Genomic DNA, 16038 nt, shown 5'->3' with positions numbered 1-16038 from the left:
GAGAGGAAGAGATAGAAAGGGGAAAGCGGGAGGGGGAGAAAGAGGAGGAGGAGAGGGAGAGAGAGAGAGGGGGAGGGGAGAGATAGGGTGGAGGAGAGGATAGAGGAAAGAGGAAGGGGAGAGAGAGGTGGAGAGAGAGAGAGAGAGAGAGAGAGAGAGAGAGAGAGAGAGAGAGAGAGAGAGAGAGAGAGAGAGAGAGAGAGAGAGAGAGAGNGAGAGAGAGAGAGAGAGAGAGAGAGAGAGAGAGAGAGAGATTGCTGTAGGGAGAAAAGGGATGACGGGGAAAGGGGTGGTCGGCCGCGATCAGCCCGGGAATGGTCAGAGAATCAGCGGTCCCTGAGCAACATTTGTGTTGGGCAAGTGTTAAAATCCCGAAGTAGAAAGAGACCCCATAGGGTATAAACTTGGGCTGAGGGTGGAGCGAAGGATTTCTGAGAGAGAAAGGAAGAGAGAGGGTGGGGGGAGATCCAAGGCTGATCCTGCTAGATGCCAACTTGAAGAAGTCTTCAGCTCGCACTCCTGAGTTCTCTGCAACGCTGAAACTTCGCGGAGATCGGGGAGAAGGGACGCAGAGTGTACGATCTAAAAGGGCGCGGGCGCACCGGTGGGACGCAAGGGGGTTGCGTGCAGAGCTCACAGCATGGCAGTGCCGGGCGAGGCCGCCCAAGACCGGGCCAAGCAGGGCCTCGGAAGGGCGAGTCCCGCCCAGGTGTCCAGCTGGGACCACCACCGTCGGGGTGCGTCCCCTCCATCTCTGTGGAGCTCGGACTGCCGAGGTTGTTGGGGAGTCCAGGCGCTGCAACCACTCCGGCGCTCGCCGCAACTCTCCTCGGCGTTGTGCGCGGGCTCCCTGTCCGTGCTGCTGGCTCTGCTAGTGAGGCTGGTCAGCGGGGAGGTTGGAGGCAAGCTGGAGTCGAGTCAGGAGGCGGCGGCCGAGGAGGAGGAGGAGGAAGGAGCCCGAGGGGGCGTCTTCCCGGGCCCTCGGGGAGGTGCTCCCGGGGGCGGCGCGCAGCTCAACCCTTGGCTGCAGGCGGCCGCGCTGCTCTTCAGTCTCCTGTGCGCCTTCTTCTGGATGGGCTTGTGCCTGCTGCGCGCCGGGGTGCGCCTGCCTCTGGCCGTCGCGCTGTTGGCCGCCTGCTGTGCTGGGGAAGCGCTGGTGCAGCTCTCTCTGGGCGTGGGGGACGGTCGCCTGCTGTCACTGCCTGCCGCGGGGGTCCTGCTCAGCTGCCTGGGTGGCGCGACATGGCTGGTGCTGAGACTGAGGCTGGGCGTCCTCATGGTCGCCTTGACTAGCGCGCTCCGGACGGTGGCCCTGGTTTCCCTGGAGAGGTTCAAGGTCGCCTGGAGACCTTACCTGGCTTACTTGGCGGCGGTGTTGGGGTTGCTGCTGGCCAGGTACGCCGAGCAGATCCTGCCACAGTGCTCCGGGCCGGCTCCGCCCAGGGAGCGGTTTAGGTCCCAGCTGAGCGCGAGGACCAAGGAAGAGATTCCGGGGTGGAAGAGGAGGAGGCGGTCCAGCTCCGTGGTGGCCGGCGAGATGTCTGGCTGCAGCGGCAAGTCGCACCGGAGGACCTCCCTGCCCTGCATACCCAGGGAGCAGGTAAGCTGGGGCGCGGCGCCTTTGGGGGTGCTCCACGAAAACTTGAAACAGTGCAGGGAGTGGAGTGCAGGCGATGGGGAAGTCAGCCTGACAAACAGTACAACTTTACACTCACTAAGAAAGTAGTTTTTTTTTTTCTCTCTCTCTCCCCAGTTCTCTATCTAGTGGGGGTAGTTTGCAACCAGAGCAACAGAAAACAGTAAAAAGTAACAAAATTAAGTGGCTAAGTGGCAGTGCGCGGGCTTCCGCAGCTGGGGCATGTTTTCAATCTCCTACACCTGGCTTGTGAGTGCCTGCCCTTGGTGAAGTATTTCTACCCTCCCTAAATTTTTGGAATTAGCTCACTTATTTAATTATTTATTAGAAGTAAGTGTCTTTCAACACTGTATTTCCTTTATTTCTGGGTCTTTTGTAAAATAACAAAATTTATTCCTTATCAAGTGCTAGGTAAACATTTATAAAAGTAGGTAGAAGAGTTTCAGTAGCCAGGGAAGGCATCCTTGACGGTGAGGCGCTTCTCTTTTGCAGTGACTTTGGAGAGGCCGCATCTGATGGCCGCCAGCATGGGTCTGTACTATAGTTGTTAGGCACGAGTGTGTGTTGAACTCTGAACTTAGGCTTAACACCCGAGGGCTATGTGTGAACTTTAGAATGGTGTAGAACTGGCAGCTATGCTTTTATTGTTCACTCAGAAAAGTAACCTTTCTCATGCGCGTTTATCAGCCTAAGTGGAGAGAAATTCAAATGACTTCCTTAGGGATTGCAGGAAACATTAATCCAGACTTTCTAAGATTGCTGTTGATAACGTATCTTTGAGGAAGGAGGAGATGGGGGAGTTGAATTCGGAGTGAAGTTGTGTGTACCAGTTCTTTGGGGGGAGTGGGCAGGAGGTTGCAAATGTCTTTGGTATCACAGAATAGCAACCCTGCGTGGTATAGGAGAACCGTTTACAATTTTATTCACAAGTTGTACCTGAGTTTTTTTTTTTTTTTTTTTTTTTTTTTTTTTTTTTTTTTTTTTTTTTTTTTTTTTTTTTTTTTTTTTTTTTTTTTTTTTTTTTTGACTCAGTTCTCTTCACCAGGTCTGACACTTGCTGTAGGGGATTGAGAAAGCTGATTCTGCACTCTAAATGGAAATTTACACTTTTCCTATTTAAATTCATGCCTACCCATGATCCTATTAGGATACTTTCAGGGTGGAAGGTTGTTCCTAGGATAATAGTAAGCCTTTTCTTTTTTGGTTATTCTAGGGATAATTGGTTAGGTGTCCCTTAGAAACATCAGTCACCATATGGTGTGAGTGGCTGGTTTGTTTCTGAGATGGAGTTGATTACCCAGATGGGTGGCTCTTTGACTTTATGTAGCAGACTGGATGACAGCATTCCATGCTTGTGCTTTAAAACAAATGTACTTATTTAACTTTTTGTTTAGCGGAGACAAATATTTCTTGGTTTAAAGAGCAAAGAGAAGAGCATAGGCCACTGGTTGATGCTTAGTTGTGTAGATATTTGGTGATCGTTAGAATAAAGTATAAGTACAGATGGGTGCAGAAGAGAAAACTTTCTGAATGAAAGCATGATTATCAAAAAGACATCGACAATACACTTCTCTTGAACTTACAGGGAAATGTGATGTGATCTTTGCCAACATTGAAGCCTAATTTACAGGAAAAATCTGGATTGAATCAGAAGTAATTTGACTCCATATTAATGCCACTTAGCCCTCAGAATTAAATTTCTGACATTTCCGATTAAGGGAGCTCAGAGTGGATTTGAGATCAGAAGGCCTTCAGGTGAACGGAGCAACTTTGCTGATGATCATAGATTTGTATAGGTTTTCTCTGCTTCCCATTGGTAAACGAAGGACTGTAATGATCTCGTAAAGGTCTACTGAGCTTGATTTTTTTCAAAGGTTTTATTGATTAGTTGCATGAATCATCTATCCTGATTATTTTCTTTGGCGATTATTTTTGTTGAAGGAGTGTTGATGAAGGATGACCTAAAGCAAGAAACTCTCACTTAAGGTGATAGGGAGCTGTGGTTGCATGCAGCAACAACCCAGACCCTTGAGGTTTTAGTGAGGGCATGGGTGAAAGTGTGCTCACTGAAGGCTGGTTTTCATATATGACCCATCAAAGCTGTTGCTGAACATAATTGTGGGGAATGGGTGTGGCTGACATGGGATAGTATCTTATGAGATAGGGTGAGGTGGCAGCTCATACGTTGGCCAAACTCTGTGAAAAGGTTAGGAGCCATATAGTAAATGGCTTATCTTTTTTATCACGAGGAAGCAAACTTCTGATTAAGAGGGCAAAGGGTGTCATGATCATTTGCATACTTGACGAAGTCCAGAGTGAAAATAATTGTAAAACGAACATCTACCACTCCCCGAGTGCTGTCTGGTTAGTTCTTTTCTGAATAAGGCAGATCTTATAGGCAACCAGTAAGTTTCCAATAGTACAGAGAGGCAACGTGGACAGAGGCTTCCTAGGTAACGATTTAGCTATTGCTCATTGTGGAGTTTAAAAGTGAGACAGTTGGGGCACTTACCTTCTCTGTGTGGGTGACAGTAACCACTGCTTGAAAATTCCCTCTTATCAGTGGTTCTCATCTCCTAAAGGGGCACTGGAGAATATATGCTAAAATTCACATAAAGCAAGCCTGTCTGCCTGCCTGCCATCCTTCCTCCCTCGTTCCTTTTCTTCCTCTCTCCCTCCCTCCTTTCCTCCCCCTCCCGTCTTCCCCTGAGTCTAGAGTTATAAAGTCTCTTGTTGCGGTAGCCCATATAGAATTGAGTTGTAGCACAGATAATTTGTAGCACAGGAAGGAAAAGCAGGTCTGGTTTTGGTCAGCGAGGGAGGCACCAGGTGTGTCTGAAGGCAACAGAAAGTGTCTTCTGAGAAGGAAGAGCCTGGGCAGCATCTTTCTGGTTGAGTCTTGCCAGCCCTGTATCCTGGAGACTGAGGCTGTGATGTTAGGTCAGTGTCTTTTTAGACTGATAGTCTGGCAAGACTGGAGTCAGCTAAGGTGTCTGTGTCCTCTGGAAGAGAATTCTCACATCTGACAGCAGCGATAGCCTTGCCACCTTGCTACGACCCCCTGACAACTTCCAATATGCAGAACACCAAGCATTTATTGGATGATTTTGATTAATAAGTGCTATGTTCAGCACGAAGTTAGTTCTGCAGCTCTCAATTTTAGGAAAATACTCGCGGCATGCCTGTTCTCTATATGCATCATAGGACCATTGGACACTCACTTCTCTGTGATTACCGAAAGCAGCATACCCATTAATTTCTAATGGAATCCAAACCGAACCTAATTTTATTTTAGTTACCTGCTAAGCATTTAATATTTTAAACGTATGGTTTCATAGAAAAAAAAAGATACAAATCATCCAGCTCTCCCCATGAATGTTGTCTTTGAGCCACACTAATGGCTAATGTTTTTTTTTTTTTTTTTTTTTTTGTGAGAGACACAAAGGCAAACAGAAATGTAGACAAATACGTCTATATAAAAATATGTGCTTTGTCTTACTAGAGTAAAAGTTACACTCTCCTGTGGCTGTTTCTCTAAGCACTCAGTTGAGAATTGTTAGCCTATGTGAATGTCTTTGCAGCGGAATTTAAGTTTGGTAGCAGACAAGGGCCAAGTTGTTAATCACTGGGATGAGAAAGACATTTTAAAGCCTCCTCCCCCAAGCAAACAATAAAAAAGGAAGATAAGATAATGGTTTCTGTTGGTGGTCACTGGACGGAGGGTATGTGGTGGGCTTTCTTATGCCATTGCTTAAAATCAGATAAAACTTGATAGTCTTATCAGTACAGATGAAAATGCACAGAATTATTTCTTCTCAAATAATTTTGGAGATGTTTTTTTTTTTAATTATATGTGTGTGTGTGTGTGTGTGTGTGTGTGTGAGGGGGGGAGAGAGCGAGCGAGCGAGAGAGCATTCACATACTATAACGTGTTTACAGGGTCAGAGGATAACTTACAGAACTTATTTCCACCATGTGGGTTCTTGAAATCTTTCTCTGGTCCTTAGGCTTGGTGGCAAGTGCCTTTTCCCACGGAGCCATAATGCTGGTCCTCTTAGTAGAACTTTAGCATTTAAAATAGCCAGGACCTCATGTGTGTCGGGCAAGTGTTCTATCACAGAGCCATTCTCTATTTTTCTGAACATATAGAATACTGTGCACATTTCTAAATGTATTTTGCTATGTTTCTCATATTGGATACGTTTAAGAAACATGGGATTTTAAATTGAGGCTTCTATCATATTTCAGTATTATTCCTCAGTTTATAATGATATAAACGGAAATATTGATTATGTCTTGGTGACAGAATTAAATTTAATATCAACCTCTGAAAAAGAAAACAAGGGTTTCTGATCCTCCTGGGAAAGGTGGGAAAATAATGTTTTGTTTTCCTGTGATTTTTTTTTTTACTTTGTGAATACAGATATTTAAAGCATACCAAAGGACCATTTTAACTAACAGAAAGAGTCAGAAAATCTATATAAATTTCCAGAGGTTGGGAGGAGTGAAAACAGTCACTTTACTCTTTCTGTCTTGAGTCTAAAGTGTAAAAAGTTTACCTGTAGAGCTGAAAGAAACAGTGTGTGCCGGGCTGTCATGTTAATTAAATAAACAGCCAGAACAGTGACTCTGTGTATGAAATACATCTGGAAAAGTCTGGGGAGGGAGGGGGAGGGGGTACAGGCGGGCTGGATGAGCGACACGGGCATGAGAAACATGCATTTTATCTGTTGTGACGCGTGTGTGGATCTGTTGTAACTCTGTGGAGAGTTAGCTCTGGGACTTATGTCTGCAGGCACCCGGATCCCCGAAGCTCTGGCCACACTGACCTTTCTATGTTGAAATTTCTTCTTATAGGTTCTATTGAGGTGGGGAGTTTATCAAGCCAATAAGCCTCCTATTTTAAAATTCCTTCAATTAATATGGTTCATGCTGGCCACAGCTTGCTAGAGTTTATGTTCACTTCATTGAAAACTCTTATTTGATTGCTTTAAGGGAGTGAGTTTGTTGGGGATTAGGGTGGAAGTTGCTTTTTTTCAGAGAGCCTGGTTGTGAGCATATGGGATCAATGCTACTATTGTATTGCATAGTGTCTGGAGAGACATTGACAAGCTGAAACATTTGCAATGTTTCTTTAGCTTTGTGGGCAGATGCCTAACCATACTCCAAGGGATACATTACTTCTTATTTCCTATGGATCTCTTCAGCCATGGAGTCTTCCTCTTTTCTCTTTTCTGTGTGATATTTAATAATCATATTTTCTAAAAGCTCTGCCTGCAGATTGAAACCACAACTTGTGCCTGCACTCCACATCCTCACACTTCTGTCTGACGAAGTCCTCGTACATAATTCTAAAGAACCTCAGAGTCACCAAAACTCTGTGTTTTTACATTTTAGATTTTGCATTCTTGCATTTGCATGTTAAAGTTATTGATTATTAATGGTCCAATACCTCTGTATTCCTTTCTATAGATAAGAAACAATGGCCTTTATGGACTTTTATTGTTGAAAATATTTTTACTGGCAGTATTTTTTTTTTTTGTTAGAGAAGATTTTTTTTTTTGTCTTTTTTTGGGGGAGGGCGTAAATCTATCATTGAGAATTATTTTAATTTTGGGCTGAGCATGTATGATTGCGCTGTTTGCAACATAAAAACAGATTTGATCACCATGGGTAAAAGACTAAAAGATAAGTTGATGTGGGTTATTCACATGTGGATGATTGTTGAAAACATGGATTGGTCAATACTATTTGTCTTGTATATAATACTATTTTAGGAAATAGTTCTCTCAGTTAATGTCATCCATGTAGGCCTTTGGTCAGGTAGCCCATCAAATGTCATATTAACACATTTGTGCACGGGACCTTGTACACTTAGGACCAAACTGCACACATACTGAGAAAAAGCTGCCTCTGGCCCTCCGGGGCTTAGAACAACACTGGGGAGATGAGGTCCCTGCATAAGAGAAAATCACAGGGGATGTGGAGTGACCATTTAGAGGATATTTGGAGTCACATACCTGTCATCCCAGCGCTGGGAGGTGGCAGCAGGAATTTCCACTGCCTACAAGGTTAAAGATATCCTGAGTTATGTGAGACCCTCTCTCTAAAAGCAAAAAGGGAAGACATGGGTTAAGGAATATAGATAGTATCAGGTTTTAAACTTGGATGTAGGGCCCATTCACCTGTTTCCTGAAATTCTATGCAAAATTGCTTTTAGGTAAAAAATGCCCATAATGTTGGATAAGTGGAAAATGTTTAGTGCTCAAATGTTAAACACCCATGTTTTAAATTTGAGGCAGTTTTTACCTTTGAAAGTGTAGAGCCTATCTTTAGGAATGGAAGCTGGTGGGCATTGGCAGTAGGTTTGAAATAAACATAAAATGCTACTGGACATAGGACATGCAGTGTATTCAAGAGAACACACTGGCTATGCTTGACTATTTAGACACAGGACATGCTGTGTGTTCAAGAGAGCACATCGGCTATGCTGTACTATTTAGCTCGTTCATGGAGCTCATAATTATTTCCAATGATGTAGAATAATGCTCCGTCCGAGGCTGGGCTGTAGTTACCAGACCGAGCTAGTCCGATTTCAGAGGGAGGGACAAAGAAGAAGGGTCAAGGAAATATATTTTTGGTAGCCCAACTGAAAAAGTCTCAGTACTGTGATAGTAGATGGCTCCCTGGGAAACATTCAGGAAGGGACAGTGGTGGACAGTGCCAAACCCAGACATCATTTGTGGTCTTACCTAAGGAACCAAGTCTGGATCGTCAATCCAATTTAGGCGACTGTATGTCAGAGGTAAAACTAGCATGAAAGTTCTTATATTATTGCAACGAAATGACAAGATCAGGCAGCTCTGGATTGTGAGTATGCTGTTGTCAGCTTGTCCCACCCACAGGTGTTTATGGCTTTGAAAAGCCTACCTGTGGAATCTTCATCCCCCCCCCCCCCGAGGTCTCCAGTGGCAGCTTACAGCTGTTTGTTTCCCATTTTTTTTTTTTAAATTGATTGAAAGATGTTCGGGATTTTAAACACAAGCCAAGAAAAACGATCTTAAAAGCTGCAAAACCCTCTTTGTTAGCGAAAACAGCTGCGTGTGTCCCCGAAATTAGTTTGCCCAATCTCCTCCAAGAGTCATAAAAATGAAAGTACTTGTGATCCTAGGGGAGCACGTGAGGGACGTTGTGATTTAAAGGACAGAGGCCTTTTGGGGGAAAGCCGCACACTAAAGTCCTTCTGTACGGCTGCATGGATGATTTTGTCCTAGCTGCCTTTACCCTTCGAATTGTCAAGGCTGTGAGTTCTGAACAGTGGTGAAAGTCCAAAGCTCCCAAGATGATGGGTGCTTTTAAAGAGATACACTTGTTTGGATGACAGGCTTGTGTGTATTTACACATGTAGGCGTGGGCATACTTGCGTGTGCATGTATGACCTGTACACATCCTGTACATGTGTCATTTTCCCCTGCCAGGAAATGGCCATGGTTGTGTCAATTTTGTGGAGAACAGTGTCACCCAGTGGCTTTGATGAAAACAGTCCTGCCAGTATCCTAAGTGAGTGCCTTAAATATTTAGTAGAAATACAACACCTATTTAGCCTTGCAATGTCTAGTATTTACATAAAAAAGACTAAAAGGAGAGATAAAATGTATAATAATGCTACGTTTGACCCAGCATGTAGTCAAGATGAAAACGGCGAAACATTACATTCTATTTTGCTTGTACTGAGCCAAATATCCAACATGTGTTTTATGCTAAAGGCACTCTCAGTTGGTTCTAGCTTTCTGCTCATGATTCAGGCCAGCGTATTGGTCAGTGTTAGCTATATATTTTCAGCCAGATGACGTGTGTGCATTTTGATGTTGTATCTTCACATATAATGAAAATTTACATAGATCCAATGGCAGCATTTAAAAACCATGCTTCTGACTCTGGCATAATTCTGATTGTACCTTTCATCCCATTCTAGCAGTTGGCAACAATTTCATGTTTTTGTCGGTATTTGAAAATGCAAATGTAGTTATTTGAGTTTGGGGAAAACTTTGCAGTCTTTAGGAAAGAGTCTGTGTACTTGGTTCAGGACAGTGTCACGTTCACTGTGGGCCTGTCTTTCCTGATTTTCTGTGTGCCAGGGATTGCATCTGCCGCCATATCACATGTCTAGGTTGATCAGAGTGCACTCTTTGGTAACAAAGGTGCTGATATATTTAGAGTGGGACACTGTCTTTCTAATAGAAGCAGCTAAAGTGGCAGACCTGTTAGTGGTATCTCTGAAGATCCCTTGCTTGTGGAGATATTAGTCCTGGGAGCGGAATGAGAACAGGGGCTCCATTATGTGTATAAGGAAGCCGAGAGAGTTGCATGGTGCTGAATGTGGCCTCTAGAAACGCAGATTAGGTCTTTAAGCCCCTTTCTAAATTCAAAAAGCAGGCTGGGATTACAAACTGATTTCATGGGAAGAAGTCTCAGTATGTCTAAAATTGTTTCCCATCAAATTCCATGGAGTCATGAATTCTAGATGGAGCTCTGACATTGTATGGCGACTTAATGACAAAAATGCTTTCATACAAGATGTGCTTTTTTTTTGTAACTATATCTACAGATATAGATATATACAAGTAAAGTAATGCACATATTCTGTGTAAGATGATTTTTATCTGGATGTGGTACAGATAGCCATGTAAGTCACGGCATATTATTTTACCTTTACAATGCAGATTAAAAGCTGGGTGGTGGTGGTAACATGCTTTTAGTCCCACTACTTGGGAGGCAGAGGAAGGCAGATCTCTGTGCGTCCAAAGCCATTCTGGTTCTACCAAGCAAGTGCCAGGACAGCCAGAGCTGTTACACAGAGAAACTCTGTCTCGAGAAACCACAAAATAAGTAAATAAATAAACAAAAATAGATACTAGATGTCTCACATAACACCCAGGAAATAATTAATAAAACCCCCAAAGCAACATAAACGTATCATACAGATAAGAAAATTTGGATGTGAAGGAGTAATGTGGATGAGGTTCACTTCAGTTACGCTGACTTTATTGACAGAAGTGCCCCAAAAATATGCACTGGAATAGACATTCACTATTTGAGTTTACTGTTAAAGGTAGCTGGCTATTTTTTCCACTTTCTCTAGTTAATTGTATTTATTGGTCTTTTAGAATTTTCCCTAGTCATTTTCTCTGTCTGTCTGTCTGTCTGTCTGTCTGTCTGTCTGTCTGTCTGTCTCCTTCATCCTCTCCCAGCTCCTCTCTCTCCATTTTATTTCATGTTCTTTTTACTTAATAGATTCTTTCCTCTCAAGGGCATCTAAAAATGTAAAGAATGCCTTTCTGCCCTCCACAGGTAACTTCGAGAACACGGGAATGACTTTAGACAAGAAGCTTGTGGTTTGGAGTTAATAGGGTTTTAATAAAACTTTTCCCTCCTGTGACGTCATTGCCAAGCACCGAGTACTTACGCTGAGGCTGTGGCAGGCATTTCCACTCTCCAGGCATACACAATTCACGCTGATAAACCCAGTGGGAGTTCTGGCTTCACAGAGAGGTTGTGGGGAGACACTTTGCCTGCTGGCAGATTTGTGTACTTCTATGTGCAGCCAATGGCGCCCTTATTACTTTTGCAGGTGGTATGACTACAGATAGAGAAACTAGCTTTTTTGTTTGTTTTGATCCAAAGGATTTCGTGGGATCAAAAGAGCAGGTTCATGTGAGAAACACGACACTTCCCCAGCTCCATTGTAGGCATAGTGTTTTGGGGTCTAGTCACTGTGCTAGTGCCCCTAAGCTTTGGAAGGAGACAGAGCGTAGGTACTGGTGTATGTTTCATAGGGGATTTCTTTGTAAGCTGTGGAATGAAAGAAGTTACATTCAGACCATGACAGTTTTCATTAGAAAAGAAATCAATTTTGCAGCCTCCCCATTTTACCCATAAACATTTCCCTCAGAAGATTTTGGCCGAGCGCCTTGTTTTTTTGTAGGTGCTAGCTGGCAGGATATGTGGACGGAAAAGAAATGTCTGTTAAATAAAATATTTATCCCCTCTTGGGTAGAGACTAAAATGTTTAAAGCAAAGAAAAGCGGCCATGGACACGCCTGGGAATTTACAGAGTAGATGTGATGTTGGCATTTCTTTTTCCTGCTGTTTAAAATGTCTTCTGAGGACCTGGAAAGATGGCTCAGTGGTTAAGAACTCTGACTGCCCTTGCTGGGGACCTGGATTCAGTTCCCAATCTCCAGGCTGCCCTCACACAGCTGTAACTGCAGTTTCAGGGGTTCCAACGCCCCCTTCTGGCCTTCACGGGCACTGCATGCACATGCTACACTTTCATACATTCAGGCTAACACACACGTAAAGTAAAAATAAAACAGTTTTAAAAAGTCTTCTATGATGTGTCACATGTAAGGCTGAATTCTCCTGCACCCTTACTCGTGGGAAATCCCATGTTCAACATGTGTCTTGTTTCTTTATTTCTAGATCATTGACAACTGAAAAATCACCAAATCTACATTCCAGATCACTGTTGTATACATGTTTGTTTTTTGAGTAGTATGTGTGCAGATGAGTATCGGTGCCCTGGGAAGCCAGACGAATGCACTAGATGCCCTGCAGCTGCAGTTACAAGCAGTGACCAGCCTCCTGACATGAGGGCTGGGAACCGAACTCAGTGCTCAGCAAGAGCAGTGTGAACTCTTAACTACTGATCGGTCAGTCGAGCTCCAACAGCTGACATCATATTATGGAGAGGAAAGGAAACATTTATAGCCAGTCCTAAAGGTGCAGACCTGCGAAACTAGCCGTTGTGGGGCTGGAGTAGGAGAATCATGAGATCGGAACCAGCCTGAACTATAAAGAGTGACAGAAGCAGGCAGGCAGGAGGAAGGAAGGAAGGAAGGAAGGAAGGAAGGAAGGAAGGAAGGAAAGGAAGAAACAAAGAAAGAAAAAGTTTACCCAGGAATCATACCTTTGCCACCCTGGTGTTTAGTAGAGTATGACTTGCTAAATTAGAAAAATTTCAGTAAATAAAGATCACCTTCCCGGTTCAGTTTTAATACTCAGTAGAAATCTTGTATTTTCCTTGAATAGGACGTTTGTTTCGAGTATGTTATTTAGACTGTCGTGACCCCCAGAGAAACTTAATAGACTATTTAGGAAAAAGTTCTGACCATTCAGTGGTGGCTGATTTCTCTTTCTGTAGCTGTAGGTTCTCTCAGTAGATTTGACTTCTGTTCAGGACAACTTTTAATGTTGGGGTCCTTTGAATACATTTTACAAAATCTAAATATGACTTCCATTGGAAAATTAGAAGTTAGTTCCACACTGAAATTTTTTACAACCTCAAATTATAATCAAGTCAACTGTGAATTTGTTAAATATTTTAATGAAATATTTAGAAGCAAAGCTTCTAACAGTAAATGAGCTGTGTGTGTCTTATCTCAAATAGTGACTGTCTTACTCTTAGAGTTTTGTTATTTCCTGTAACTGGAATTATTTTTCTAGACAGCCAGGACACACCTCCCAATAAATTTATTCAGTGGCAGCTCATTGTGACAGTCCCCTCATTCCTCTTTATCTGAATCATAGTTGGGTTGCATCTTCTAAACCCCTCCGGAGAACTATTGTTAGATTTTCTAAGTGTGAGCAGTAAAATTTCTTCCAGCTATTAGCTGGGCCGAGCTTGAAGCGTGAGAATTAGGTTGGGAATGTTGGAGAAAGATATGAGTGAACACTGATAAGTGAGTTATCGCAAGCATAAAGTGTCAGTCAGAAATGCAAGCCCATAAAAATGAGCGCACACAACTCATGCTAAAGTTTGCTTGGGCAGAAAGAAAACAATCAAAATTAAGTGGTTAACTCTTTAAACATGCTTCTTGTGCTGTCTTGTGGGTCAGATTTCGTGACGTGAACTTTCCCAGATTAAGGATTCTTATTCTTTAGTTCTTCAGCTTGTTTGGCACATTGGCTTGTAAATGAACCTGCTGGCAATTTCATATGAACTTAAACTTCTCATGTGACTAGAATGGATTAAAAATGTCAGCAAGCTCATGCACCTCCCCCTGTATTCAGAATTGGACAAGGCAATCCAGCACAAGGACCAGGTTCCCAAGAGCCAGCCAAAACACCAGGGACAGCCCATGCTCCCATTCCAGGAGTCCCAGAAATAGATCAAGCTACACAACTGTCTCATAAATGCAGAGGGCCTAGGTTGGTCCCATGCAGCTTGCTTCTTGTTGGTTCTGACTCTGCGAGTTCATGTGAGCCAGCTTAGCTGTTTCTGTGGGTTTTCCTTCAATGTCCCCTACACCCCCCCACTCCCGGTTCCTACAATCCTCCTTCTCCTCAGCAGGACTCCCAGAGCTCTTCAATGTTTGGCCATTGGTCTCTGAATAAAAAATGTCAACAATTATCTGTAACTTATTCTACCTCTGACTCTGCTTGACAGTGTTTTCTGCCTTCTGGGTGCATCAGTATATTGGCATTCTTATCTCCTCCCTGATGCTTCTCCTGCTGCGGTTTATTCTCACAGAACTATCATGCCAAGGGAAGCAAAGGGTGGTTTATGATTTATAATAGTGAACACTTAGGATTCACAGATGTGTATAGGTGATGTCAAAATCTGTGAGAAGATCGTCTGGCTTCCTTTACGCAGTTCCTCACCATGTTGTGCTTTTTAAGTTGATGTATTTGCCATGATTCACAGAATCTAGTGTGAATGAATAATCACTGGAAAAATCCATTAAAGTGCATATATCTGGATCTTCCCATCAAGTAGTCTGGGTCTTCTGGTGGGTTCTGGGGCACTGAAGAGTTTTAAGGAGCAATCCAGATGCCTTGGATGAGGGATATAAAGATGCAAACTTATGTCGACTTGTACTATATGGCAAGTCTGACTTGAGTAGATCTGGACTTTGGTAGAAGGTTTTTATTATGGAAAAACACATTTACATATCCATGTGCAAACAAATGTGTGCATATGTGTGGGCACATGGGGTACTTTGTGACAACTAGATATGGTGCCAAACTTCTGCAGTTCCAGTACTTGGGAGGCCCAAGAAGAAGTATCAGGAGTTCAGTGCCAGCCTAAGAAACACAGTGCATTTTGGACTAGCCTTGGATACAGGAGACCTGGTCTTTAAAAACAAAACCCACAAAACAAAATGAAAAGCAGTTTGTGAATCCAAATACTAAAAAATTTTTGCATTATTTCCCTTTTGGGATTATCTCATAAGTTATTTCTTGACTACCCTGTCTATTAATTTTTCTCAGCTGTAAACCTAGTTCATAAAGCTGTTACAGAGGCTAACTGACAGGTTATTAAACTAATGTTGGATAGAAATGCTAGACTGTGATAGATGAAAGCCTTAAAATGTGTGTGCTTGCACACGTTTTGAAAGTAACTGATTCTGTCTGTTTCATAAGAATCATAGAGCCTAGTGTAGGATTTGAAGGTTGTGTGAGTGGGAAGAAGAGGAAGTAGCTTCCATCAGATGTCCTGGGGGGATGAGGACAGTCTCTATAGCCTTTAGCTGAGACATGGAAGGCTGTAAGCTAAATACAAGAAGAGCAAAGTTAAACAAGGACGGCGGTTTTTCATGTAGTTACACAAACCTTTTCTCAGATCTTCGAAAACACGCGGTTCCATGTAGGTTGATTGCGCTGCTGTTGCAGTATGGATAAGATGTAGTTGAAGTCACTAACTGGCAGTCAGATGAGGGTGGAAAGAGAGAGACGTGCTAGAGCTGGCCAAGGTGCTTCAGAGGAGACAGATGGCATTTGAAAAGAGACAAAATTTATTGAGCTCTTGAGCTTATTTACCAAATGGATGATGATGCCACTGTGAGCCAGTTGTGTCGTGTAATCCCCACCTGAGTTTTGCTTCCAATTGATTTCAGACTAGCTGATATTATAAGCCATATTTTATTTTGAAAGATGAATTTATTTTCACAGTTGTTAGCTTCATGGGCTCCTTTAAAAAAAAAATCTCCTGACTCTAGTTAGTGCCGCGTCTGTGTGTGAATGATTGGGTCGCCATTTCCTGGAACATGGCCCCTCGTAGGGGATGCATCGCAGAACAGAACATACTACCTTCTACTAGCCGTCAGTTTTCAACGGGTAATCAGATAGAAGCGAGACGTCATGAGTTCCTTTCCCACCCAAACTGGGATTTTGGCTGGTTTGATTGTGTGTAGTTCTTGAGCATGCAGTTGTAGCTGCTGTGAGATCATTGTGAGACCATGTGGTGTTGTCATGTCTGGCACACGCTGTTTTGTCCAGGTATCCACTACCTCTGGCCCTTAAAACCTTCTGCCTCCTTTCATGTTGTAAGTACATGTGGGATATAGATGTCTCATTCAGGCCTGGGTACGCTAAAGCCTCTTATTTTCTGCCTGTTGACC

General features: G+C 43.2%; 1 protein-coding gene across 1 annotated transcript in view; it reads left to right on the top strand.

The window, feature by feature from the left end:
• Positions 1-222: 222 nt before the first annotated feature.
• Pde3a (phosphodiesterase 3A) overlaps positions 223-16038 on the top strand; it is a 277621-nt gene continuing 261805 nt past the window's right edge. Inside the window, exon 1 of the mRNA XM_050135189.1 lies at positions 223-1600. Coding sequence (XP_049991146.1) covers positions 641-1600 — 960 coding nt within the window. The 5' untranslated portion in view covers positions 223-640. The remainder of the gene's footprint in view (positions 1601-16038) is intronic.

Source organism: Alexandromys fortis, unplaced genomic scaffold (genome assembly GCF_014885135.2).
Source record: "Alexandromys fortis isolate MF-2015 unplaced genomic scaffold, M_Fortis_MF-2015_v1.1 scaffold_21, whole genome shotgun sequence".
NCBI classification, from domain to species: Eukaryota; Metazoa; Chordata; class Mammalia; order Rodentia; family Cricetidae; genus Alexandromys; species Alexandromys fortis.
The sequence above is the reverse complement of the archived record's forward strand: the minus strand, read 5'-3'. Positions and strand labels throughout refer to the sequence as shown.